This window comes from Micropterus salmoides, unplaced genomic scaffold (genome assembly GCF_014851395.1).
Source record: "Micropterus salmoides isolate LMB-PRFRI ecotype aquatic unplaced genomic scaffold, ASM1485139v1 Ms_hic_scaffold_18, whole genome shotgun sequence".
NCBI classification, from domain to species: Eukaryota; Metazoa; Chordata; class Actinopteri; order Centrarchiformes; family Centrarchidae; genus Micropterus; species Micropterus salmoides.
The window spans coordinates 95,794-122,110 of NW_024040928.1; the positions used below are offsets into that span (position 1 = coordinate 95,794).

At 41.9% G+C, this 26,317-nt stretch overlaps 1 protein-coding gene across 1 annotated transcript in view; it reads left to right on the forward strand.

The window, feature by feature from the left end:
- ddhd1b (DDHD domain containing 1b) overlaps positions 1 to 23,133 on the forward strand; it is a 50,600-nt gene extending 27,467 nt beyond the window's left edge. Inside the window, exons 12-13 of the mRNA XM_038727273.1 lie at positions 16,857 to 17,114; positions 17,338 to 23,133. Coding sequence (XP_038583201.1) covers positions 16,857 to 17,114; positions 17,338 to 17,522 — 443 coding nt within the window. The 3' untranslated portion in view covers positions 17,523 to 23,133. The remainder of the gene's footprint in view (positions 1 to 16,856; positions 17,115 to 17,337) is intronic.
- Positions 23,134 to 26,317: the final 3,184 nt, after the last annotated feature.

Here is a 26,317-nt window from a genome sequence, read left to right on the forward strand (position 1 = left end):
TCATGACTAATAACAGGGGTGTATATGGAGAAGTTTCTTTTTCCTAGCAAAAGTTACAGTGGGATACATAGATCTAGTACACTAGAGCAGTGGTTCCCATCATGGGTTCCGCGCCCCTAAGGGGGCGCCAGAGATCACAGGGGTTGCCCAAAGCTTTATCTGTTTTGAGCATAGACTGTATATAAGAAATGGACGTAGTCATCGTGATGTCACCCGTTGTGGACTGCCGTTTTGAAGCCTCAAGTTTGGCCGATAGGGCAGCGCCATGTTGAGTTTTTGCAACCAGGAAGTGTCGCCCCCTGCTGGATTTTCAATAGAATGCAGGTTTCAGGGACTTCCGCATCGGCTTCATATTGTAGACCGGAAGCTTCCCGCTTGGTTTTGAGGTTGTCAAAAAAACTGGTTGGTTTGCACATTTTTTAAAAATTGTGATAACACACTAGATAATTTATACAAAGGGCAGTTTTTCCCCACTGAAAATAGTAGGGCTGTAGTGGTTTTGAAACAGAGACCAAAATCGCGACACAAAAGTCCACAAAAGCCCACTCAAGATTACAGACATCACGGAGCATTAATATTTTTCTTTCATATTGGACTATATAATAATTTAATTGAAATATACACTATGTATATACTAGTATTATTAACCATACTAATTCATTAAAATGGTTTGAAAATATAGATGCCAGTAAAACTACAATACAATACTTTCTCTTGCTATGTTTCTAACATGTCAACAAACAGCATGGTTCCACAAAACACAGAGAGAGAGAGAGAGAGAGAGACAGAGAGAGAGAGTGTTCATTTACACTCCCCGGCTCCATACCTTTCATATAGCGCAGCCAGCCGCCATATTGGCGTAATAATCGCGGATAATAAAGCAGCATGAAAGCGGCTACATGACAACATCCATAGCCTGGTATCACAACATATGTTATTCTACAGCGAAATTTTTCATTATTATATTTCCTACGTACGTTTTTCACTGGGTTTCAACTCCTCTCTACTTTGTGCTACAAAAACCATTCAACTATCAAAATGTTCAGCTCTTTAAGGACATTTATGCAATTTTTTTTAACAATGTAAATCAATGGAGAAATCTTCAAATTCTCCTTAAGCTTTTTCAAATTTCAAAGGCTACTACTTGTGCATACTTTCAGCTACATTCATCATTTCAGCTTTAAAATGTTCACAAATCTTTAAGCTATAATGTTTACATTCAACTTTTTGATATCTTCTACAGTTTTTTCACAGTCCCTGTTTCAGTTTTACAAAGATTTCAAGCCGTTTCTGAGTTTATAATGGAAGCAGATGGCACGGAATGTTCAGAGTTAGAGCATGTGACATCATTGCTAAAGGGGATGGCAGCTTGCAAACTGATCTTAAAAAAATCTCTTTAACTCGCTGCCATGACTACAATTTTAACTCTTTTAGGCATAATTTTATACTAGAAATGTAGGTATTTTTGTTGTGATTCCTCACGTGTTTAGTAAATCCCTTGGACTTATAGATTTGTCTCTGGTCCCTTCCAAAGGACAAGAGTCCTTTGGGAGCCAATATAAATTCTCCTCAACATTTCTTGACCAGAGCAGAAGGTACCAGTTTTTGAATTCGCCAAAGTGGTCCCTTTTTTCAACTTTATCCACACAAAAAATATATCAAATCGTTCGCTAATGCCTTCTGCCGTTACCGGTCAGGTCAATATGACCTATAGTTTAGTCTCTAGGGAGGTTTGTTTGAGACAAAATCTCAGAGAGATTTTGCCTGCTCTCTGTTAAAAGCACAGAGAAGATCAAAAGGGGACACACACACAGGCACATGCAAGGGCGCCGTATAGGGGGGAAAAGTTAGGACAATTCCAAGGGCCCCTGACTGACAAATAAACAAATAAGTAAAAACTATTCCCATTGACCAAAAAGTAAACATCCATATTGAGCGACCGCGCCCGAAAATCAGGTTTTCAAAAAAGGAAAGACAGAAAAGAGAGAGAGGAAAGACAAAAGAAAGCATGTCAATCTGTAACCCAGTTTTTCACCAAGAAAGGTGGGCAGCCTTTAGTCTGTGGTGTTAACCTGTTGGCTTAATGTCCACAGTGAAATAAGCTAGCTAGCAACAGACTAGCCTACATTTCATCAACATTTAATCAGTGCAGGGAAACGTTTAGCAAGACATTCATATTAAATCATAGTCCCTGCCCCTTTTAGCAGACTAACAACAGATGAGTCAGCAGCACCCCAGTCTGCCCATAACTGTAGCCCTCCCTGTCCCAGTGAAGAAGGTGAGCAGCATGGTGTTAATGACATGCCAGTCATTGCAGGGAGTCTGTGGGGATTTCTCTGTCTCTCTTGCTCTTTATTCCATAACAAAAAAGAAAATGAACAGATGACAGAAATTCAAACAAATTATTTTCTCACAAAATGTTCTTTATGACATAAATAAATAAACAAAACAACCTCCTGTCTGTACTGGATGCTGGACAGTTGGAAACAGTGAGTAGTTTACCTGAGCCTGCATGTAAGTTACAGACAATATTAATATAATCCAGTTTGACATGTTCATTTAGATTAAATTATGGCCGTTAAATGACATTTATAGATTAGATAGACAATATTATTCCCATCATGAAGGGCAATTTATTTGAGAAGCGTGCGCACATACACACACACACACACACACACACACACACAAAAGAACAATCGTATCTAATGTATGTAATCAAGTGGTGGTGATACAGAACTGTAGGTAATTTGTGAAACGATTCATCGATAAAATCGATTCATAAAATGCATCGACACAAATTCTTTGCATTGATGCTTCGTTTAATCCATGTAACTATACAGCACAGTGTTTTGCAAGGACATTTATTACTGTGGCACATCGTGCTTACACTGTGAACACGACGTAATTATGATGGGAAGAGAAAACAAAAAAGAAAGTGTCCAAAGTCTGGGATTATTTCAAGCTAAAGAAAACAACAACTCTGTAATGTTACCGTCAGTCCACCGTAAAACGAAACTTTTGTCGCCTCGGCAACAGCACGACAGTGCCTTATCAGAAAGCAGCCGGTGTTCTGCCAGCGGACCACAGACAAGGTAACAGTAAGAGCAACTTTAGCATTTAGCTTAAATCTTGATTGATTGTTGAGTTGAAGCCAAAGTAAGCTGCAGTCCTCTGCTGAAAATGTGCACATGTGCGTTTGTTGTTCTCCTTTTTGGGCTCTGAGTTGTAACCTCACAGTCAAGAGTTAACTGGGTGTCGGGAGCTGTACCTTTCAACTCCCCTGCAGCTCAGCTGTTTCGTGTGCAGGATCACTCATTTCCCATTTTACATGTGTTTTCTTGATAAAAGTGGTTTGGAAATCAGCGTTGGGCGCCATAGCTGTTGTCAGCTCCTGTATTGTGTGCGACCCCCTTGTCAACGATCAGTCACGTAGTGTGAACGCCACAACGACTTCAACACTGCCGTCATATTACAGCAAGTTGTGTGAACTGCACGGCCATCGGCTGACGCTGAAAGTCATGTAGTCTGCACAAGCCTTTAGTATAACTTGTATATCACTCGGGTGATGTTTGTGTTTGTAAAGCAGCTGTCTGGTTGTTGGTCTGATGTTTGCTGTATGACACACTATGAATTTCCAAAAGGACTAATAAATATCTATCACTTATAAACGTGCACAGCTGATCCCGTTACCGGGTTACCGAGTACTTCTTAAACGAAGCATCGATGAATCATTGAAGTAATCTATAGAAGCTTCGAATACTAAAATCATCGTTAGCTGCAGCCCTACTGTATATCACAGTATACTGTATATGTATATATCACAGTATATATGTATATATCACATGCATTGTGTGCATCCTACAGAGCCAGGGCCCTCTCAGGTAGAAGGAGGAAGAAGTGAATCCTGGATGTAACACTGCACTTGGCATCAAGGAATTTACCTTTCAGGGGTAAAACCAAAGACCTAGATGCTATCCATAATGGAAATTTCTTGGGCACACTAGAGCTTTTGTCTGATTATGATCCACTGCTTAATGAGCACTTGCAAAAAGTCAGGGACGAAAAAAAAGGAACCAGGCTGACGCATTATCTGAGCTCTGACATTCAGAATGAATTTATAGATTTATGTGGCAGAAGAAAACTATTTTAAAGGAAAGGGAAGATGCTATTTATTTTTCAGTCTGCTGTGATGCTACACCAAACATTTCTCACACTGAGCAGAATGTGGTGCATATCAGATATGTGAGGTATAACAAAGAAACTTTCACACAAGCCCAGATATTAAAGAAAAATTATCTAGCTACATTTTAACCCTATGCCTCCCACACCTTAAATCTTGTTAGGACAGACAAGCCCTGTCTCCTTTTTTAGAGTGACATGTATAACAGGTAGCTAACGCTAGCCATCTTGGCATGAAGTTTGACTGGCAGTGCATTTGTGCACTCAGGCATGACGAGCTAGGCTAAGGTTAGCTATTCATGTTTAAAACACATTGTACATGATATCCAGCTAAACTAGTTCTTTGTGACTGTGGTAACTGAAGTTTATGGTCACACAGCATACACTGTAATATATGAGGGACTAAAAATTACACATCTATAAATGAATAAATAAATAAATGCAGAAATATATTTTGTCATAAAAAATGCTATTTCTGTATTTCTAGATGCATATATTTCTGTATATATACATTTTTTAAATCTATTTATTTATATATTTATTTATATATTTATACATTTATTTATTTCTGTATTTCCACATTTATTTATGCCTGTATTTCCACATTTCAACATTTATTTTTCCCTGCGCCTGTATGCTAATAGAGTGGGTGGTGCCAACATCAGTCTGAAGCAGGATTGGTTAGCTGGGGGCCACATTGCAAACCAGACAGAAGCAAGCGATTCATCTACATGACATAAGCCAGCTACACAGTAGATTCCTTTAGTCAGACATATTCAGTGTCCATGTACATGGATTCTTCCATGGTTATTACAACAACAGCTAGATTAAGATTCTTCCACTGTTGGTGTAGTTTTTCGTAGTTAAAAGACTTAGTGAAAGAATTACACCGGGAAGGCCCGCCCAACTCCTTCTCTCGGATTTCAACCAACCGGATTATTTACTGCGCCATTTTCCTCTTTGAAAGTCTTTGGTAAGTGTCTCTAAATTACTTAAATCATTGTTTTGCATTTCAATAGAAGCAGTAATGTAGAATATTGATGTCCACCTACACTGCAGCTGGTTGTATGTCTTAAAACACAGAATTCCGAAGGGCTGACAGAGTTGATGGCTAATGTTAGCTCCAATGTGCCATTAAATGGACGAGCAAAAGTAAAAAGCCTTAACTTAATCCAACCTGCTAAACTATATTTCAATTTAAAAAATAATTTAATGCAACATGACAACTGATGCTCAAGCAGCAGGACCTTAACGTAACTTTAGGTTCCTAGTTTCTAAAAACCTGAAAATTTCAGAGCATAACATTAAATACAGGTAACATTATTCAGTCTAGCTTGTGCTTTAATGCAGAGCTAATGTCCCAAGAGTGTCATTTAAAACTGATCTAACTTGAAACGTGATGAAAAAGAAAACTAATATTATTAGTGATGGCACTGAAACGCGGTCTTAAACTGGCCGGGGGCTACAGCGTACTGTTAATGCTGCAGCCTCTGCTGCTCTGTGTCGGCTCCTGCCCCTCCCCCCACACACACCCCCACACTGGCCAGCGGCCAGCGGAAGGCGAGGCCGCGGTGTACACCGTGTTAGGAAGGGAGCTCTAAACTACACCAGTTTACCACTGCTACGCTCTTTAGTATAAGTATGTGCAATAAAACCTTCGTGACTAAAATTATATTACTTTACCAATCCACCTGTGGGCAGTGTAAAAATGTAGAAAGCGTTATTTTAATCTGCTCTCTCCTCCAGTCTGTCATCTTCTGTGTTACAAGCATAGCTAACGTTAGCTTGGCAATTAAAGTTAGCCAAATGTTACAAACAAGCTAAATTGAAAGCTGTCTGTCTGTAACATTAGTCTAACTGTTTAGCTTAGTTTGCCCTGTAGCTTACAATTTGGCACACTGTTGTAAACTCAACTGCTGGTTGAAACGAACCAGCTGCTCCTCTACCAGGTAAGGTTACCTGCTGGTGTGACAGTGGTGGCTAAATTAACTGTGAGCACAGACCATGCTACATCGTAGCCCACATTCTCAGCTGATTTTAGGTATGAGAATTACTGTATGATTAAATGATTGTATTTCAAAGTGTAGCCTACAACCTCTACAGTAGTAGAAATACGTTGTCCAGCTCTATATTGTCTGGCTAAAGTAACGCGATTCACTCGCATTGTATTTGTAAGCACTGTTCAACCTACTCCCACACCAGTAGTGAGCACAGACCATGCTACATCGTAGCCCACATTCTCAACTGATTTTAGTTTCTACACCCACTGCTTCCAACTTGTGTGTGTGTTTGCTAAATGAGTGATATGGGACAGGTAGCTAACGTTAGCCGTCTAGGCATGAAGTTTGACTGGCAGTGCATTTGTGCACTCAGGCATGACGAGCTAGGCTAAGGTTAGCTACTCATGTTTAAAACACATTGTACATGATATCCAGCTAAACTAGTTTTTTGTGACTGTGGTAACTGAAGTTTATGGTCACACAGCATACACTGTAATAGACTTTAGACCGCTAATATTGGAAATATAGACCGTTATCCAGATATTTTGAGGTGTTGTTGCCTTGTTACGTTTTCTCCTGTAACGTTAGATGTGACATAGAAGAATTTATTACACTCATTTATTTTACACCCATAGTTGCAGTGTGGATCATTGGTTACAGCTATGTCCAGCATGGTGGCCAGAGAGCTGCAGAGAGCTTAGGGAGCATCTTCACCCTGCCGGATGTCTCTTGGTCTGGTTGGCTTCTCCCCTTCTTTTCCCCTCACTATGAAGAGGTGTACCATCAGATGTCATTCACTGTGGCGGCAGCAGCATGGGGGAGGTCATCAGCGTGAAGCTGGTCAACATGGAGGACGACCTGCACCGGCTTTACCTCCAGCACCCTGGCATGAAAATTCTGTTTTTGTCTGTGACACAAAGTGTTGGTGGAAGGCTGGTGACAATCAGTGAACAGTGTTATGGCTGTATTTGTTTGTAGCTTAAATGATGCCATGATTAAGAACCCTCGCATCAGACATGGTAGTCCTGGGCTATATTTGAAAAATGTATTTTATTTTACAACTAGGGCAGATTATGTTTTCAATTACAGTAGCTAATTGTCTCAAAGATAACTTCCAAATGTAGTGAACTGCTTTCAGTTGGCAGTGTTACTGCTTTTGAATTTGGTTGCTTTTAGGACCCATTTTCTTGCACCTAAACAGCTGACAGTCATGGTTAATGTTGTTTATGTTCATAATAGTTGTTAAAAAAAATAACACTCCCACCTTTATACCTTTATCCCCCTTTCTCCCTACCACATCATCATTTAATTGTGATGATTAAAACAACTAATGAAAATCCCAAATTCTGTATCTCTGAAAATTTGAATATTACTTAAGACCAATACAAAAAAAGGATTTTTAGAAATGTTGGCCAACTGAAAAGTATGAACATGAAAAATAGAAGCATGTACAGCACTCAATACTTAGTTGGGGCTCCTTTTGCCTGAATTACTGCAGCAATGCGGCATGGCATGGAGTTGATCAGTCTGTGGCACTGCTCAGGTTTTATGAGAGCCCAGGTTGCTCTGATAGTGGCCTTCAGCTCTTCTGCATTGTTGGGTCTGGCGTATCGCATCTTCCTCTTCACAGTACCCCATAGATTTTCTATAGGGTTAAGGTCAGGCCAGTTTGCTGGCCAATTAAGAACAGGGATACCATGGTCCTTAAACCAGGTACTGGTAGCTTTGGCACTGTGCAGGTGCCAAGTCCTGTTGGAAAATGAAATCTGCATCTCCATAAAGTTGGTCAGAAGCAGGAAGCATGAAGTGCTCTAAAACTTCCTGGTAGACGGCTGCGTTGACCTTGGACGTCAGAAAACACAGTGGACCAACACCAGCAGACGACATGGCACCCCAAACCATCACTGACTGTGGAAACTTTACACTGGACTTCAAGCAACGTGGATTCTGTGCCTCTCCTCTCTTCTTCCAGACTCTGGGACCTTGATTTCCAAATGAAATGCAAAATTTACTTTCATCAGAGAACTTTGGACCACTCAGCAGCAGTCCAGTCCTTTTTGTCTTTAGCCCAGGCGAGACGCTTCTGACGCTGTGTCTTGTTCAAGAGTGGCTTGACACAAGGAATGCGACAGCTGAAACCCATGTCTTGCCTATGTCTGTGCGTGGTAATATTCTAATTTTCTGAGATACTGATTTTGGGGTTTTCATTAGTTGTCATTTATAATCATCAAAATTAAAAGGAATGATCACTTGAAATATATCAGTTTGTGTGGAATGAATGTATACATTATACAACCAGAGGTCACTAATAGGCGGACCGCGGTCCGGATCCGGACCCAGCCGCCGTCCTTTATTATTGAGACTTACTACCTCGTGACGGAGCGTTTCTATTTTAACCCGCTCAGCTTTTCTAGCATTTACTGTACTGGTTTAGAGGACCAGGAAACTCACAGACCAATCACATGTGCTCCAATCGTCTCATGTGACGCTGCTCAGCCAATCAAATCTGTGCATACCGATGCTTGCGAGTCGAGTCCGCGAGATTCACCAGAGACGTTTTGGAAACACACCCGAATTGAGGAGACGAAAGATAAAAGAGATTTCACATGACTTTTAATCAAGAATGTACAGATTTTTACATGTACATTCCTCCCACGGGCAGTTCAAAACCAGAATATCTCATAGATCTCCAACATGCTAGCTGGAGCTCACGTTTCTCACTGAACAACAGAAAGTAGGAAAGTGGTTGCTCTGTAAGAGGAAATGAAAGAGAAGAGGAGGCATTACAGCTGTTCATTTGTTATGATGTGTTGAGTGTTTATTATAAAATTGGTTAAGACTACACTTCATCACTTCAAGCTACACTTTTTATTACATTTTTTCTAAAAATTAGGCACTTTAGTTTACTTAAATTTAGAATTTATTATTTTAATAGTTATTATTTATTATCCCTCCAGTTTGATGTGAAAACTGACTGAAATATTATTTGATTTGACAGTCAGTCCGTTGTTGACTAAAAACATGTGTTGATACAACTATAGGTTATAGTACTGAATGATGCAAGTTTGTCGTTTTGATGTTCCGGACCTTTGCTTCAGGAAATTTTCTCTAACTAGACCTCTTTGAAATCTAATTGAATACCCCTCACTCACCCCTTTCACTTTTTGAATGGAATTACTGAAATAAATCAACTTTATGATGATATTCTAATTATATGACCAGCACCTGTAGTGCTGAATAAAAGGGCTTAGAGTGAAAAAATGAGGATGACCTACACACTAAGCAGTTTTGAATCCCACTAGGCAGTATCATTTATTACAATGTTTCAAACTCTGAGGTCTTCTCAGGCAAATACACAGGTATCGTGAAGCTTTTACAGTGAGGCAAAGACAAACAATCAGCTGATATGCACCTCTGATTATGCTTTCTATCAGCTGATTTAGTTATTTTCCTTTTGCCTCACTAAACAGGTAAAGTCTCACAATACCTGTGCAATATCTACAAGACTTCTCAGAGGTCGCAATAAATGACACCTCCTAGGGAGCTTCACAACTATTCATTGTGCAGATATTTCTTTGAGTATAACTTCTAAGTTAATTTCACACTGGTCTCTTGCTTTCCATTTTTTACTTTCTGCAAAAAGAGATTCAACATGTTAACCTATAAATACCATCTCATTGTTTTCAATTACAACTATTTACCATCATATTTTGTGAAAGGTTTAGATCACTACTATGTTTCAAATTAACATAGGGAACTGATTATTAGTCCTAATAATAGGATAAGCGGTTCACGATGGATGGATGGAACTGATGAAACAAATGATTACACTGCACAGGAAACAGTTAATCAAATTAAAATCCTATCCTGCATTCATGAAAACAGCAGTAAAAAGGTTAAAATAATTGTTTTGTATAACTTGAAATAATGTACAGTTAAGACACTTAAATAAATGAAAATGTGTAAAAGTTGTAACAGTAATTACAATAATGGAACCTGGATAGTAACAGTGGTAAATAAATAGTGTTCATATACTGTGGGATTAGGCGTGGAGTAAAAATAAAAACAATGGTTCAGCAAAGCTGTAAGGTGCAGGTGCTGTCAGGGAGAGAGCCAGCCACAATGCCAGCCACAATGGAAGGTGGGACTTTTATATCCTGTAGCGCACTGGGCTACAGGATATAATGTATATTATTATGTATAATATGCGCTCCATATCAGGTAGAAGTAGACTAAGCAGGGGCCGTCACACGTCCTACATGAGAGACAGACGACAGGTTAGAAATACATGCAGCCATAGAGCGTAGACAAAATAAGAAGCACCTGTCACACACATATTGCTAGCTAATCTAGCTTTACATAACTCGCCCTACAGCCCAGCTACCAGTCTTCATAAGGTACAGCCAATGATTCTGATAGTGTCCGCAAATCCTTCCTCTCCCTGACCACCCTGTTATAGTACCTTGCAAAGTAAAGTCTATTACTTGTCAAAAGTATTATCACTCTAAATTATAACACTTCTGTATTACGTCTTGACTTCCGTGCATGTTGGTTTAAAAACTACGGCTAGCATACACTCACATTATGTTAGCACAGCTTGGCATTGCTTAATGCTGGCTAATTTGCTAGTTAACGAGCTAACCTTACATGCTGTTGCCGCCACAGTGGATAATGAGGACATCCAGTGCTGCAATTCTTCACAGGGAGGGGAAAAGAAGGGGAGAAGCCAACCAGACCAAGAGACATCCAGCAGGGTGAAGATGCTCTCTAAGCTCTCTGCAGCTCTCTGGCCACCATGCTGGACATAGCTGTAACCAATGATCCACGCTGCAACTATGGGAGGAAAATAAATATGTGTAATAAATTCTTCTATGTCACACTAACGTTACAGGAGAAAACGTAACAAGGCAAGGCAAGGCTCAGGTGAAGATACCAACGATGGTCGTTCAGTCTTGGCCACAGGTAGTCTTAACGACTGTAACGACTGTCGTCACAGCAACAAGAACCAGCGGTATCGATGACCCGGGCCAACGACCCCACTGAGGTTAAATAGCTGAGTTTCCCTGCCAGTCAGTCAGAACTGAAGAAGTCCTTTGGATGAGGGCCGAAACGTCTTCCAGTATCTTCAACCAAGTCCAGTTGCCCTTGATTTTAACCTTCGTTGGATAACTATGACCTGGATGACTGAGAATCTTCATAGACGTAACAAGGCAACAACACCTCAAAATATCTAGATAACGGTCTATATTTCCAATATAATATTAGCGGTCTAAAGTCTATTACAGTGTATGCTGTGTGACCATAAACTTCAGTTACCACAGTCACAAAAAAATAGATTAGCTGGATATCATGTACAATGTGATAAACATGAGTAACTAACCTTAGCCTAGCTCGTCATGTCTGAGTGCACAAATGCACTGTCAAACTTCATGCCAAGACGGCTAACGTTAGCTACCTGTTATACATGTCATTCTAAAAAAAGGAGACAGCGATAGACTCCGTGACCTTGCCAACAGTAAATATAAATGATCATTAAATCATGCATGCCATACTACATTTAAAAGCATTTCTATTGAAATGAGCGACACAACGTCAACTTCCCTCCATCTAGCCTATACACGCTACAGCTCCGTCTCCAGAAAGTGGACGGAGCCGTCAGAGGGGATTGTGGGCGTGGCAAGCGTTCGATGCAAACCCATGATTGGTCAGTCAAACCACCAATAGAATCTCTTATTTAGACATTTTTTGACTTGCAAAACTTTTCAACTTGCAAAACTCTCTCACTTGCAAAACCTTCTGACTTGCAAGGAAAACTATTTAACTTGAAAAACTTATTAACTTGCAAAACTTTCTGCCTCACAAGGAAAACTTTTTAACTTGAAATCAATAATGACAAATTATTATTACTTTTAGTGACACAAAAAAAAGGCCTGTTTATTTCTTATTACAAACTTAATTTTTGATTGCACTGCGATAAATATGATCTCAAAACATTTTTTTTAGCTTGCATTAAAAAGACACAAAAATACCTTCATAGGCGCTGGGCTCTTGGTGAGTCAGGCTGAGCAAGGTCCAGTGACTGGCAAAGAGACAAGGTCTCAAATGGCATGGCTATGGAGATTGAATATTACTACAGACATAATGCCCACAGCCTTAAAAACAAACTGAGAACAAGATGTATGGCTGAACTGCCAAAAAACGTGTTGAGCTGTTATTTGAGAGAAAAGTCAGGGGGTCCAGGAGTCCATTGTTCTTATTTGTACCATGTTAACTTACCTTTTAATTTGATGTCACTGGTACTGTTAGTTTGTTATGACCATTTTCCAAACCTCAAAACCTATTGATTTAGTGATCACTTGATCTGTTTTGTAGCACTATAATAACCCTGATGTGGAAATTCCTTTTAACATGTCAACTTTATTTTTTTGTTGGCATATATGGGCAGCAAAGTTAAAAATTCTGCTGTTTTCATTGTTTTGAGATGATGATGTTAATTTATTTAGATTAAAACCTTAATATATATTTAGTTTTTTTTCGTTTTTCTTTTTTTTAATGTGATTAATGTTAAGAGAATTTATTCTTTGAATTTTACAATAAAAATACATTGAGGCTGTCAAAGATTGCCTTAAAGGACATTTTTTTATGATGGCTTTTAATCTTGCATCAAATAGTGAACTGCATACTGTATGCAGACTTGCATGTACAAATCACCAGCAGTAAATATTGTGCTAGTACTAGTATTGAACTACAAGAAGCAAGACAGTTGCAAGCCTTTGATTAGAGTTATGTAAAGCTTTTGATGGGACAGTTAGGTCCTCGAGATGTGGTGACAACAGCTGCGCAGAGGGGGCCCAATGAAATTTTTTTGTCATGGGGCCCAAAATTCCTGCCGGCGCTGCTGCACACACTTGGTCCTGTGTTCTGATTGGTGGACAGTCATTGAGCTATTTTCTGAATGAACCTCACTGTACTGCACAGAGACTACTGCTAATAATAGTACTACTAATGCTGATAGTTATCACCTCTAGTACTACAGTCTGGTACTACTACTTCTACCATTACCACTACCACTATGTAGTACCAGTACCACTATTTGTACCACAGTCTATACTGCTACTCGAACTACTACTTATTTTACATCAAATACTACTACTAACTGGTACCACAGTCTTCATCTCTACTACCAATACTACTACTACTACCTGGTACTACTACTACCATTATTAATACTTCTTGTACTACTACCACCACCACTATTGTACTAACTACTACCTGGTACTGCTACTACCATTACTACTATTAGTACTGTTAGTAATGCAGTAGTTACTACAACAGCTGCTAACACTCCTACCACTGATAATACTTCTTGAACTACTACCACCACCACTACTTCACTCACTAGTACTACTACTACTACTATCTGGTGCTACTATTAGTACTATTAGTAATGCAGTAGTTACTACAATGTCAGAGGTCGCACGCCTCTGGAGCAGCTAGGGGTCAAGTGTCTTGCTCAGGGACACAATGGTGGATGTCTCACAGTGGGACTCAAGCATCCCAAGCATCTTATCTATGCGTCATCACCTCCCCTTCACATCAGAGTTCTCTCCATGATGGGGGATGCAGTCGTGGGTGTACAGCGGGAACAGGAGGGGTCTGAAAACCTTGTTGCTAGAACGGTAAGGTGTGACGGAATAACCGGAGGAGTATAAAGCACACTTCATCATTAGCTTTTTTCTATTCAGCAGGCGCTCTGTATGTTGTTTGACGAAAGCTCCAGTCCTACAAGCAGTGTGTCTTACCTGAAGAAGAAGTCTACCAGCATGTCCGGCAACCAGAAGTACAGAAGGTGTGTTTTTCCTTGCCCTCGGTACATCACGGATGGAGATTCTCATGAGATGTGTGTCTCATGTTTGGGGATGGAGCACGCCCGGGCAGCTCTCGAGGGGGCTGCCTGAGGCCATTGCGAAGCCCTTTCCGTGCGGGTACTGAGGCCCCGCATGGCTCTCTTTTCTGAGGATGGCCGGATGTGTTCTCCCCGTGCTGCGGCGGCCCGGCGGCTTTACTCATGGGGTTCACAGCATGATCTGTCGGCGAATTTCGGGACAGCTGAGGCTTTTTCCCGACCTTCATCCGCTGGCCCCGACGCTTCCTTTCCTCGTTCGGGAGCCCGTTTCTCAGCTTCTCCCGCTCGCGGTTGGAATCCGGAGACGCTGCAGCAATCCAACTCCGAGGAGGTGGAAGTGCTCAGCATAGTGGACGATGACTTCCGGGTGTTGGGGCGGCGTCATCAGGACCAAGGTCCCCTCCGCCGTGGTAACGGGTGATGTTATCCCGTTTACACGTTCGGGACGCACCTGCTACCATCGAGTCCACGCCTCACTGCCTGCCCCGAGGGTCTGCAGTCAGGCGCCGTCCAGACTCACTCACCGTGGATCTTCGGCGGCTCTCCCCTGCCGTTCTGGGGCTTCAGGGGTCCACCAGAAGATCACACGAGATACCGACCACCAGCCCCGAGGGACTGGTTCCGTTGGCAGACTTTGCAGAGGCTTGGCGGAGCCTGACAAACATTTCTCTGTGGGTCCTGCGCACTGCCATAGATGGGTATCGACTACAGTTCAAAACCCGCCCTCCAAAATTCAACGGGGTGGTTTGGACTGTGGTCCGCCCGGAGCAAGGTCCGGTGTTGAGACAGGAAGTTCTTACTCTGCTGAGGAAAGGGGCCGTGGAATGTGTCTCCCCCCCAGACAGAGACGCCGGGTTCTACAGCCGGTACTTCATAGTCCCCAAGAAGGATGGAGGGCAGGTTCAAGATGCTCACCATCCCCGCCATGGTGATGCACATCCAATCCGAGGATTGGTTCGTCACGATAGATCTAAAGGACGCCTATTTCCACGTCTCCATCTGTCCTTCTCACAGGAAGTTCCTGAGGTTCGCCTTCGGGGGTGTGGCTTACCAGTATCGGGTTCTTCCATTCGGCCTGGCACTTTCCCCTCGCACATTCACCAAGTGTATGGATGCAGCACTGGCCCCGCTGAGGCTCCAGGGCATCCGGATTTTCAATTACATCGACGACTGGCTCATCCTAGCCCAGTCTCGAGAGTTGGCGGTTCGGCATCGAGATGTCGTTCTGGCTCATCTGCTGCGTTTAGGGCTGAGGCTCCACGCAAAGAAGAGTGTGCTGGCGCCCACCCAACGGACTACGTTCCTAGGGGTAGTATGGGATTTGACAACCACGCCATGGTACATTCGTGGCCGAGGCTACGTCTGTACGCTTTTCTCCCAGTCGCTCTGCTCCCGGGGGTTCTGGAGTGGGTCCGCCAGGACAATGTCGGCCTACTGCTCGTAGCCGTTCTGGCCAACCCGGGTGTGGTTCTCGGACATCATGTCGCTCCTGGACAGCCCGCCGTGGCAGGTCCCTCTGAGGAGAGACCTGCTGTCCCAGGCGCAGGACCGGGTTCTTCACCTTGCCCCGCCGTATGGCGACTGTGGGTCTGGCCCCTGAGGGGGCACAGTACCTAGAGGCGGGTCTAACAGCCGGAGCAGTCGAGACCCTCCTCAGCTTCAGGGCCCCGTCCACACGGAGGATGTACGGCCTGAAGTGGAGTGTTTTCTCCACTTGGTGTACGTTTGTGACACTCTCTTCTCTGTGTGCACCGAGCTCTCTCATGTGCCTCTAAAGACAGATAAGCCTAAGTGCAATGAGAAAAATTATTTATAAGCAGTACCTTTTAATAAAACAAAAACCTACCTTAACCCCCCGCCCCGCCACTAATCGTTCAAAACATAGTTGGATGCGCCATCGGAGCACCGAGAGAAATGCTGGCGGCCGCTCTGTGACAGAGACAGAGAGATGTCGGCAGCCACTGAAGCAATAAGACAGAAGAAAACAGGAAGGTTTTGCTGTATCTGTTGTATCTGTGCCTTTTGTTGTTCAACATGTTCAACTTTTCACAGAGCCGATGTGCTTGTCGTCAACCGACCGAATCATAGGCTGGATGGGGGGAGCTTAACAAAAGTTTGATGTGCTACAGCAAATCACTAAATGTTGAACAATATGATTATTGATAAGTTAGTACTTAACATTAACAAATTAGAGACTAATTAAATAAATAAAAACAATCCACAGAAATGAAACAGCTGGAACTGGATTTAATATTCAACTAGTGCTAAAACAGTATACTATTATATGAAATTATAATGAATGTAGTATATTATTGTTATACTAACAGTATACTATTAACTAAACATTATACTCTTTATTTAATACACTCATGTACTGTTCCTCCTCCAGGTTGTGGATAAAGACTCAGTGCAGTGGTTAGAGTACATTGTGTGCCAGTGTGCCAATATACCTCTAGCCGCCTCCTCTGTAGAGCAACACACTCCCCCTGTTCTGTTTTACTAGTTATAGTTATTGTATTGTTTAACTTTGTTCAAGTTGAGAAATACACATTTCAGAATATCAGTATTTCACACATTCCTTGATAATTAAGCAAGTAGACTCATAGTACCATTTGTTCAATTATAATCAAATCACAATCGCAATATTGTCCACAATAATTGCAATATGACCTTTTCTCCAAATCGTGCAGCCCTACTTCTGACATGTTTTACTCTGTATTGGTAACTTAGATGAATGAATTCCATGATGCATGAATCTTACTGCCCCTCAGGTGCTGCAAGTCTTGGAAAGGGAATCGGAGGAATCCTGTTTTCCCGCTTTTCCCGTTCCAGTGGCCAGGTGGGCGGAGTGGAGGAAGAGCCATCAGATTCTGAGGGTGGAGTCTCTGAAGTGGAAAACGTGGCATCAGGAGAGGAAGGAGCATCGGTCGCTGAGATCGATGAAAAGGACAAAGAAATAGAGGAAGAGAGGCAGGAGGTGGAGCCTGCCATGTCCCAGTCCACCTCAGCTGTCATGGACAGCACCTCGTGTAAGTACTATGCTTTTAGTGAAAAACTAAGATAAATATACCTGCAGATTACAGTACATCATACCCATTAATGTCTTCTGAGCAGTAGACCCTGCACATACTGTACATTGCCAGTGTCAGTATATACTCATCATGTTGAGTCCAGCAGGGCTCAGAGAACTACTAAGTAAAACATCTTCTTCTGACGCAGCTGGATACTAATCTGTCATTCTCTGTGTTCCAGTGGAACTGGAGAGACGCATCGACTTTGAGCTGCGGGAGGGCTTGGTGGAGAGTCGCTACTGGTCAGCAGTGACCTCACACACGGCCTATTGGTGCTCTTATGATGTGGCTTTGTTCCTTCTCACCTTCATGTACAAACCACAAGAGGCTCTTGAACCTGCAGAAGACAACCCAGACACCTCATAAGTGCAAACTGAAACATCATGGGTCAACTCACTTTCCATTTACGCCTTTTGAAATATAAACTGAAATCCTAGTTTATGGACATGAAACACATGTCCATAAACACACAAAAGAGACTTCATTCTTCATTTTCTAATTTCTTAATAATTCTGTGCTTTACACAAATTTTGAAATGTGAAATATTATAGTATTTAATAAATACATAAATGTAGTTTTTGGAAATGTAAAATATTACAATACTAATTCTTATTTTAAATTATTTACCATTTTGTTTGATCAAATACTGAGGGATGAAACTTCATTATTTGCTATTATTAGTTTATCTGATTGGAAGAAGGTTTGAAAATTTTAAAATAGTCGGTCCCTGACTTCATATGTACCAACAGTGCAAATTAAAACCACTGTTGGAATTGAGTGAATTGAAAATGAATTGACCCAACAGACACAATCACAAGTCACTTACCTGTTTTCCACACTATATCTAATTTCCTCCCAGTTTACACACTAACCTCGCTGTGACCTTGGACCCGTACCCAGCCCTTAAAGCCTGTCCTCTGTTTCCTGTGAAGCATCCTGCTGTGTTCAGCTGCAGCAGTGACATCCTGCTGTTACATGACTGACCACGAATCTCTGTCGATGTGCTGATGAAGCTGTAGCCATAGAGAGAGCCCCAGTGCTTGTTCCAGGTCCAATCCTTTCTTATAATCAAATGCCTCAGATATGAACACACAAACCACATGTGACCATGTTAGGTCACGTTTGAGAGAAGGCTAAAGGGCATACTTTCCAATGCAATGCACTACACTGAATCTTACCTGCTGAACACTTTACGGATGGTTAGGATCAGGTAAGTATCTGAGTTAAAGCAGCGAACCATGTGCACAAGCAATTGGTTTTACACACTCACTTTTTCAAACACTACTGTTCATTAAACAGATTCTGATTCTGGCACATGACTAGCATCGCTTTTGTCTTTTTAGCTGTAAACAGATCGATGCATCCTCAGCACTGAGGAGCTTTAGGGCAGTGCTCGCAGCCATGTTCCTCTGAATGACTCGATGACACAGAATACTGCAACAAACAACGTGCTAAGCATAAATGCCTATGCGCATGCTCATAGTTGTACAAACAAAGCATAACGGCGCAGTCCAGGAAATTACCTCATTGCTTCCCAGGAACAGGCCAGCTCTGCACCCTGCATTGACATTGACACCTGGTTGCTGCTCGTGTAACGTGTTCACCTTCTTGGCCTAACCAGGTGCATGTAAACATAATGAGTAATGCTCCATGTTGTGGCTACATGAGCACACCTGGACTTCCCAGAATTAGTATTATAAGCTACAAGACCATTGCAGCATTGCTTCTGAAGGAGGATGCACTTTATGAAGGGACCACTTCATGGCCAGTATGGAGAGGAGGAGTGATGACAGCCAAACGGTCAGAACCTATAAAAAAAAAAGCAGTGAATAGAGCTCTAACTCTCATATCAACCCATGTGGTATCATAATGTTTACTTAGACTGAACTGTTAAAGGACATAGCACTGATGTTTAAGTGATAAAAAACTGGTGGCCAAATATTTGTGAGTTGCCAACAGACAGCTGTTCTTGTAGCTCTTACTGCTCTTACTTATTGTAAGATGATGATGCTGACTGCAATCTCAGTCCAAAATGCTTCTACTGCAGTATGCTATACTGCACATGATTGAACATTTTTCTGCATTTTGTACTGAGACAGCTAGCCAAATGATCAGTCTGTAAGAGGAGTCAAACAGTAAGAATCAGATAAATTTCAATAAAGCAACAGGTTCAAAGTATTTTGTAGTGTTTCCTAACACTAATGTTTGTTAATACTGTGACACAGGCTGTATATCCATTAAGAAAAGAGAGAGTATTTTTTTAACCAATTAAAAAAAGCATGATTATAGGCTTTGATTTCTTTTTGATTTCTTTTGATTTATCTCAGACGTGAAGACACAACCATGCAGACCAACATTTAGAACCTGCTGGTTGTACAAGGCAATCATTTTAATTAAGGGTGTAACGAGACACTTAGCTCATGAGACAAGACATGATCATGATCACGAGATCAAGACAAGATTTTAACAAAAATTTCAAGAAATCTTCAGTGCAGAATTATACAGTATTCTGTGCCACGCATGGGCCTCTCTCAGGTCCGCAAATTGGGTATATAATACCGGTGAAACCAGAGATCTGCTCCACTTTTTTCTTCAGCGCTGCATAGCAGTCACTTCGAGAGAGCAGAGTAGCGTTAGAGCAATTTCTCGTACACGAGCACATCATGGTTTCCAGCGATGATTCAGCTGCTGTCAGGGAAACCGTGGCAGCTTCCGTGGCGCAGAGACGCGCTCTCACAGCTGGATGGCTCCATCCTTCACTTCCCAGTGATAGGTCAGCGTTTGTGGGCCTGAACGGGAGCGCCTTGAAAGACTAGGATTGTCCCCTAATGTAGTGCGCACCATCCAAGGCGCTAGAGTTCCATCCACTACTGCTTCTTATAGAACAAAGTGGTCCGCTTTTCAGCACTGGTGCGTGGAAAGAGACCCCGTCTCGTGTCCCTTATCTCATGTTCTGTCCTTCCTCCAGCTGCTGGTAGACAGAAGAGCCGTGCTGGCGCACTCGACAAGAGCCATGTCATCCTCCACAGCGCTGTTCAGCGGGATGGCTGTGGAAGATATTTGCACAGCGGCATCATGGGCTTCACCCTGCCTCTTCATCCATTTCTATCTAAGTGATGCATCTGGGTTTTCCCTAACGCACTCGGTACTGAATGTTCTGGAGACCAGGTGCGACGCTGCTGGCTCAGGGCACATTACGCACACATAGGCTTCCCTGTAAAGGAGCTGGTAAAGGCTCCTCTTGCCATGGGCTGTTGGGGCTCTCCTCAGTCTTAGTTGCGCTCCAGTTGGACTACCACAATGCATAACAACCGTCCTTACTGTTCCCTCAACATAAGCCTGCAGTGTTCGTCTGTGTGTGCTTTTACTCTGGGCGCTCTCGTTGCTGTGTCGTGTGTGTGTGTTGTTCCACTCTCGCACCTGCTCTGCTTATTTTTGGGACTGGTTACAATACGTAACTCTCGTTGTAATTCCCTCACAGCAGCAGGTGTAAGGAATGTGAGTGATCTGTTCAGCCATCCTGTTATCTGGTTTAACACGGATGGCAATCACCGTGTATCGCAGTTTCTGTTGTCGCCTTCCGTACTGGAGGTTCCTGGTTTGAGACCAGACAGAAACAATGATCTATATTTTGGTCTCTTATCATATCATTGTGTGATTAGGGTGCTACACACTGGTGTGTTAATGCTTATGACTGCTGGTGGTGGGCATTGACTACATCTGGCTTCGCCCTTATCCCAATAGCGACAGCTCAACAAAACAGTTGGTTACGTATTGTAACCCCAGATTCTATGAGTACAGGCGTAGCCCTCTAAGCTGTGGGCCGAATGGTCCCACCAGCGTCGGCAGAATTAAAAAAGCTGACCTATTGGGAGCAGGTCTCGCCGGTATTATATACACAATTTGTGGACCTGGGAGAGGCCCGTGCACGGCACATGGGCACGAAAGAAATCTTCAGGACTGCACATGCGCACGGGGATGAACCCAATAGCGACAGCTCTTAGAGGGCTACGCCTAAACTCATAGTTACAATACGTAACCAACAATAGGTCTCCTTTAATATAAAAACAGACACCTCCACCTTTTGTTTTGCTGGAGAGTTCTGTGTCGAGTCCACTCTGTAGAGTTGGAAGCCAGCCAGCTGCAGCGTGGAGTCCGTGAAGCACAGAACAGAAGATGAATAAAAGTTTTTCCCCACCAGAAGCTGAAGTTCATCCAGTTTGTTGCACAGTGGGCGTACTTTGCAGAGAAATATTGTCGGTAGCGGTGTGCGGAGTCCCCTCCGGCGGAGATGCACGAGCGACCTGGCTCTTTTTCCTCTCCTGCGGCGCTTCACCGCCCGAACAACAGCAAGAGTGCCCTTCACCAAAATGTTCAATAATTCCACTGATGATGCAAGAAAAGTGGGAAATAGATCCACTGGAGTTGTTCCCTGATGTTCATGAGCTCCGGGAATCACAGCCAAAAACTGAATTAACACAAAAACAAAACAAAACAAAGCGCACCAAACACCAAGGCAGCTATATGCAGTGCCATCTTAGTTAGTTAGTTACTACCTACCCTATACTGATGATGTGCATAACGTTTTTGCTCCGCTAGTAATATCCCCTTCAGACCGTTTCACCAACACAGTTTGGGACTGCATGTTGCATGTGAAATCATAACTAACCGACAACACTTGTGATCAGGCAGAAATCTCACCACAAATCCCCACATGTCAACTTCAGCAGCTCTGATAAAGTGCAGCTCACAGTCCCAAACACAGCAAGGTTACGCTTCAGTTTTAGATGTTCAAATTGCAAAATTCTACCAGCCACATTACCACTCGGTCACACACTGTCTGGACTCACAGCACAAGTACACTTGTTTACTGTCACGGTGTACGCCGATGTTGCATCAGCTGGGCGGAGTTGATTAGCTCTGCGAGTTGACGTTATCAGTCATACATTTGTTTTTCACTGTGTAAGAAAATCAATGTGTGGGGGGACAGCATCTGAACAATGTCAATTGCTTGTGTCTCGCATGACAACTTTTAACCTGAGAAATCTCTTGAAGCAAGATCTCATCACACCCCTAATGGCTACTAGTATAAGTCGGCACATCTTTTTCTGCACGTTATCAAAGTCACAGTACTTTTTATATTGGCACTAAAAGATGTCATTACAAATATACATAATAAGTAGCATAATGACTCTCTCTGAACCTATATGAATGATGCATAATGTTGCCTACGACTGTAAATCATAGGGACTGCGTTGCATTAGGATTAGGACTTTCTAATGTCTGCTGCACTGGGGGGAAGCCTGGTCACTGACAATTACTACTCGTGTCTGCTTAGTGGCTTGTGGTAATTTGCCCTCTGGTCTAACAAGAATTGTGTTCTCACTACTGTCTGTCTACATTTACATGCCCTTCTGATTAATGTCTTAGGAATAAATGAAAATCTACTTCCTGTGGAGCAGGTTTAGGTTTACCATCATCTGTACCATATGTAAGCAACATGAACACACGCTGTAGAGAGTCCTTGTTAGCACGCCCTACTGAGAACAGAGGTGGTGATGTGTACTCCACCCAGCTGCATTTCTCTATAACATATTGAAAATGAAATCACGACGTTCTGTAGATCAATATATGTCTAGTCTTTCATGTCACATTCAGTGGTATAGAGGATAGTGACTGTGATTGGAGAGGACAATATACTGTTTACTTTTTGTGTTGAAATGGTTTTGTAAAGTGCCATTTTTTTCAGTTTCTCATTTTGGTGAATGAAACTATTCAAATGTTATCTGCAGCTGATCAGTGTGATCTAGGAATGATTGGAAGGTCTGCTTACTTAATTGAGTGAAAGTAAATGACCTGAGTCGTGCTTTGCACACATCATCCTCCCCCGTTCTACCCTTGCTGTACTGTTCCTTCTTGGATGAGTTGGTGCTTTACCTTTGATTTTTCTTTAAAATAAAGAGGACCTACACCTCTCTGCTGGTCTCCACTTATTCCTTTACTCAGATCTCCTCAGCTCCAAGTCAGCTTCATAAAACATTTGTTGCTTTTCACAGTAAGCCCCATTTATTGGTGCGTTTCATTTACCTTAGAAGTCGGAGGTTGGAGCTGAGAATGACATCACACCTGAGTTGAAAACCTCGCTCGGCAACACGTCCACAGACAGCAGTTGGCCAGCAGTGCTAATATACAGTATAAACTACAGCTTTCACAACTGTTGATACTCAGAGCAGCCATCTTGGATCACAAAGTTAGGGTAGTGCGGTTCTCCCAACGTTCTAAGTCGGCTTAAGGGGGCGTTCCCTTTGAAATTTCTGACTTTGAACTCGGATATTCCGACTTCCCATGTCAAATGGAATGCATCACATGAAAGAGTTCTCCATGTTAACCCTTTGTCTTTATATTCTATATACTTACCTTGTGTGGCATGGTGAACCAGGAAGTAGAGAATTGAATGAAAGCCAAACTACACCACCTAGGGAATTGCACCCCAGGAAATACTATTTGAACTTTGATGATATGAAGGAGAATAAAGAGAAAAAGGCACACAGGAAAGTTACTGAAGAGGCAGAGACGTGTTTCAAAATATACAAAGATGTATTTATTTTAATAGGGCAGCTTAGGTGTGAATGAGTTTGTCTGTCTATGTGTGGCCCTGCAATTTACTGGCGACCTGTCCAGGGTGTACCCCGCCTTTCGCCCAATGTAAACTGGGATTGGCTACAGCCTCCTGCGACCCTGAACGCAGGATAAAATGGTAGGATTAATAAAATTTCTTTATTACAATAAATTGCTAAAAAGGCCTGAGAGGCCCTAGAGAAGCAGACTTCTGCTGCCTTCCAGGCAACTCGGAAATTTTCGACCTCCAATTAGAAAAACTATCCTGGAACACCACTTGAAATTGGATTTCTACTTGTGAAAAAAATATGTATCCCGACTTCAGGAGTAGCAGCCAAATGACGTCACACAACTATGGCAGCTCCCATGGAAGCACACATTGTAAATGGTAAACCATAAACTAAAATCAGGAACATCCTGTCTAAAAATTATGCAGAAAAACTAGTCCATGCATTTGTTACTTCTAGGCTGGATTACTGCAATTCCTTATATTATCAGGCTGCTCTTAAGCTGATCCAGAATGCTGCAGCACGTGTTCTGACAGGAACCAGGAAACAAGATCACATTTCTCCTGTCTTAGCATCTCTGCGTTGGCTTCCAGTAAAATCCAGAATAGAATTTAAAATATTTCTTCTCACCTACAAAGCTCTTAATGGTCAGGCAACATCTTATCTTAAAGAGCTCATAGTACCTTACTACCCCACCAGAGCGCTGTGCTCCCAGAATGCAGGGTTACTTGTGAGTCTCCAAAAGTAGAATGGGAGCCAGAGCGTTCAGCTATCAAGCACATTTAAAAGGAGGCTTAAGACTTTCCTCTTTGATAAAGCTTATAGTTAGGGCTGGCTCAGGTGAGTCCTGAACCATCTCTTAGTTATGCTGTTATAGGCCTAGACTGCCGGGGGATTTCCCATGATGCACTGAGCTCCTCTCTCCTGAAATGGAAATATGTCCTTTAGTGAGTCTTCTGAAATAAAGAGTCCAATTCAGACGTCTTATAAGGGTTTTATTCTTTGCAAAGGGTCAGACAAATATACAGAGTGCAAACAGTCTGCAGAGTGTAAGACAAAGAGCCAGTGAAGAAACAGGTGACTTTATACTGTAAGGGTATGTAATGGGAATTCCAAACATATTGCATGTAACCCTGGACTCAGGGAGACTTATCTGTGATGTGGTACTGAATCTGTGTAAACGTAACAGTCAAAATATCTGTGTTCTCTGTGTTATCCAGACTTCAGGCACAATGTGTTTCTGTGGGATGATATGATTGACCCTAAAGCTGGATAAATAACAGGCTCACGGAGCTCTCCTCACTCATTCGAGCATACATGTACATGGTGTATGTGTTTTGCTGTGAGTCCTTCTGCAGAAGACTTGAATAAAACTCACAGAAAGACAAGTGTTTGCCTGAGCTGTTTATTTAAACACGCAATTCCCACCACAGGTATTACGCAGCTATCCAAGGGAGGAAGGGAGTAGGGACCAGCTGTCCTGAGATGAAGGCCTATCAAGGACAGTCTGATAAGAAAAATCTCTAACAAAATTCTAACCCATGGGAAACTTCACCTAGCTGTAACATAATAAAATAATCAAATACCACACAATGAAACACTGGTCTATTCTAATGAAGTATGCAGGGTGAAACAGTAAACAGAGTAAAATATCAAATTTCCATCACACATCACATCTACTTTCTCTCCCTCTGTATGCAACCTCATCCCATTAATGCATGTTACTAACACAACTTCTCCCCTTTCCCGTAGTCTTGTGCTTTTTTGTCCCTCTCCTCTCTCCTCCTATCACTTCCTGCAGGTGTTTCTGGCTCTGGAGCTGTGGAGTCTGGATCTGTGGTTGTGAGTCACCCGGTGACCCTGTGTTCCTGCTCGACACCCTCTGCAATGATTAGTATCGTTATTATAATTATTATAATCATTAACATTACGATTATTATCATAAACACTACTGTAAATATCTGTACCATTTTTCATTTAGTCTATAGCAAAATCACCTTTACTGTCTGTACCTCTGTGTGGATATTGTGTAGGCTGCCTCCCTTCCCTCCCTCTTTGTCTCTGTTGCCCCCCCCCCCCAACAATTCAATTCAATTCAATTCAATTCAATTCAAATGAGCTTCATTGGCATGAATGTATAACAACAACATTGCCAAAGCATCATACATACAACATAAGAACAATCAACCCCATACATTTCATTAAACAAGTAATTAAAGCATAAAGTAATCAAAGCGTAAAGTAATCAAAGCGTATGTGTGTTTGTGTTAAAAAAATAACAAATATTAAAAATTTAATTAAAATAAATAAATAAAACAGTAAGTGTGTGTGTGTGTTAAAAATATATATATTAAAAATAAATAAATAAAACAGTAAGTGTGTGAGTTTAAAAAAATATTTTAAAAATAAAATAAATAAAACAGCGTGTGTGTGTGTTAAAAAATAAAATAAAATAAATAAATAAAACAGTAAGTGTGTGTGAGTGTGTGTGTGTGTTAAAAAAATATATATTAAAAATAAAATAAATAAATAAAA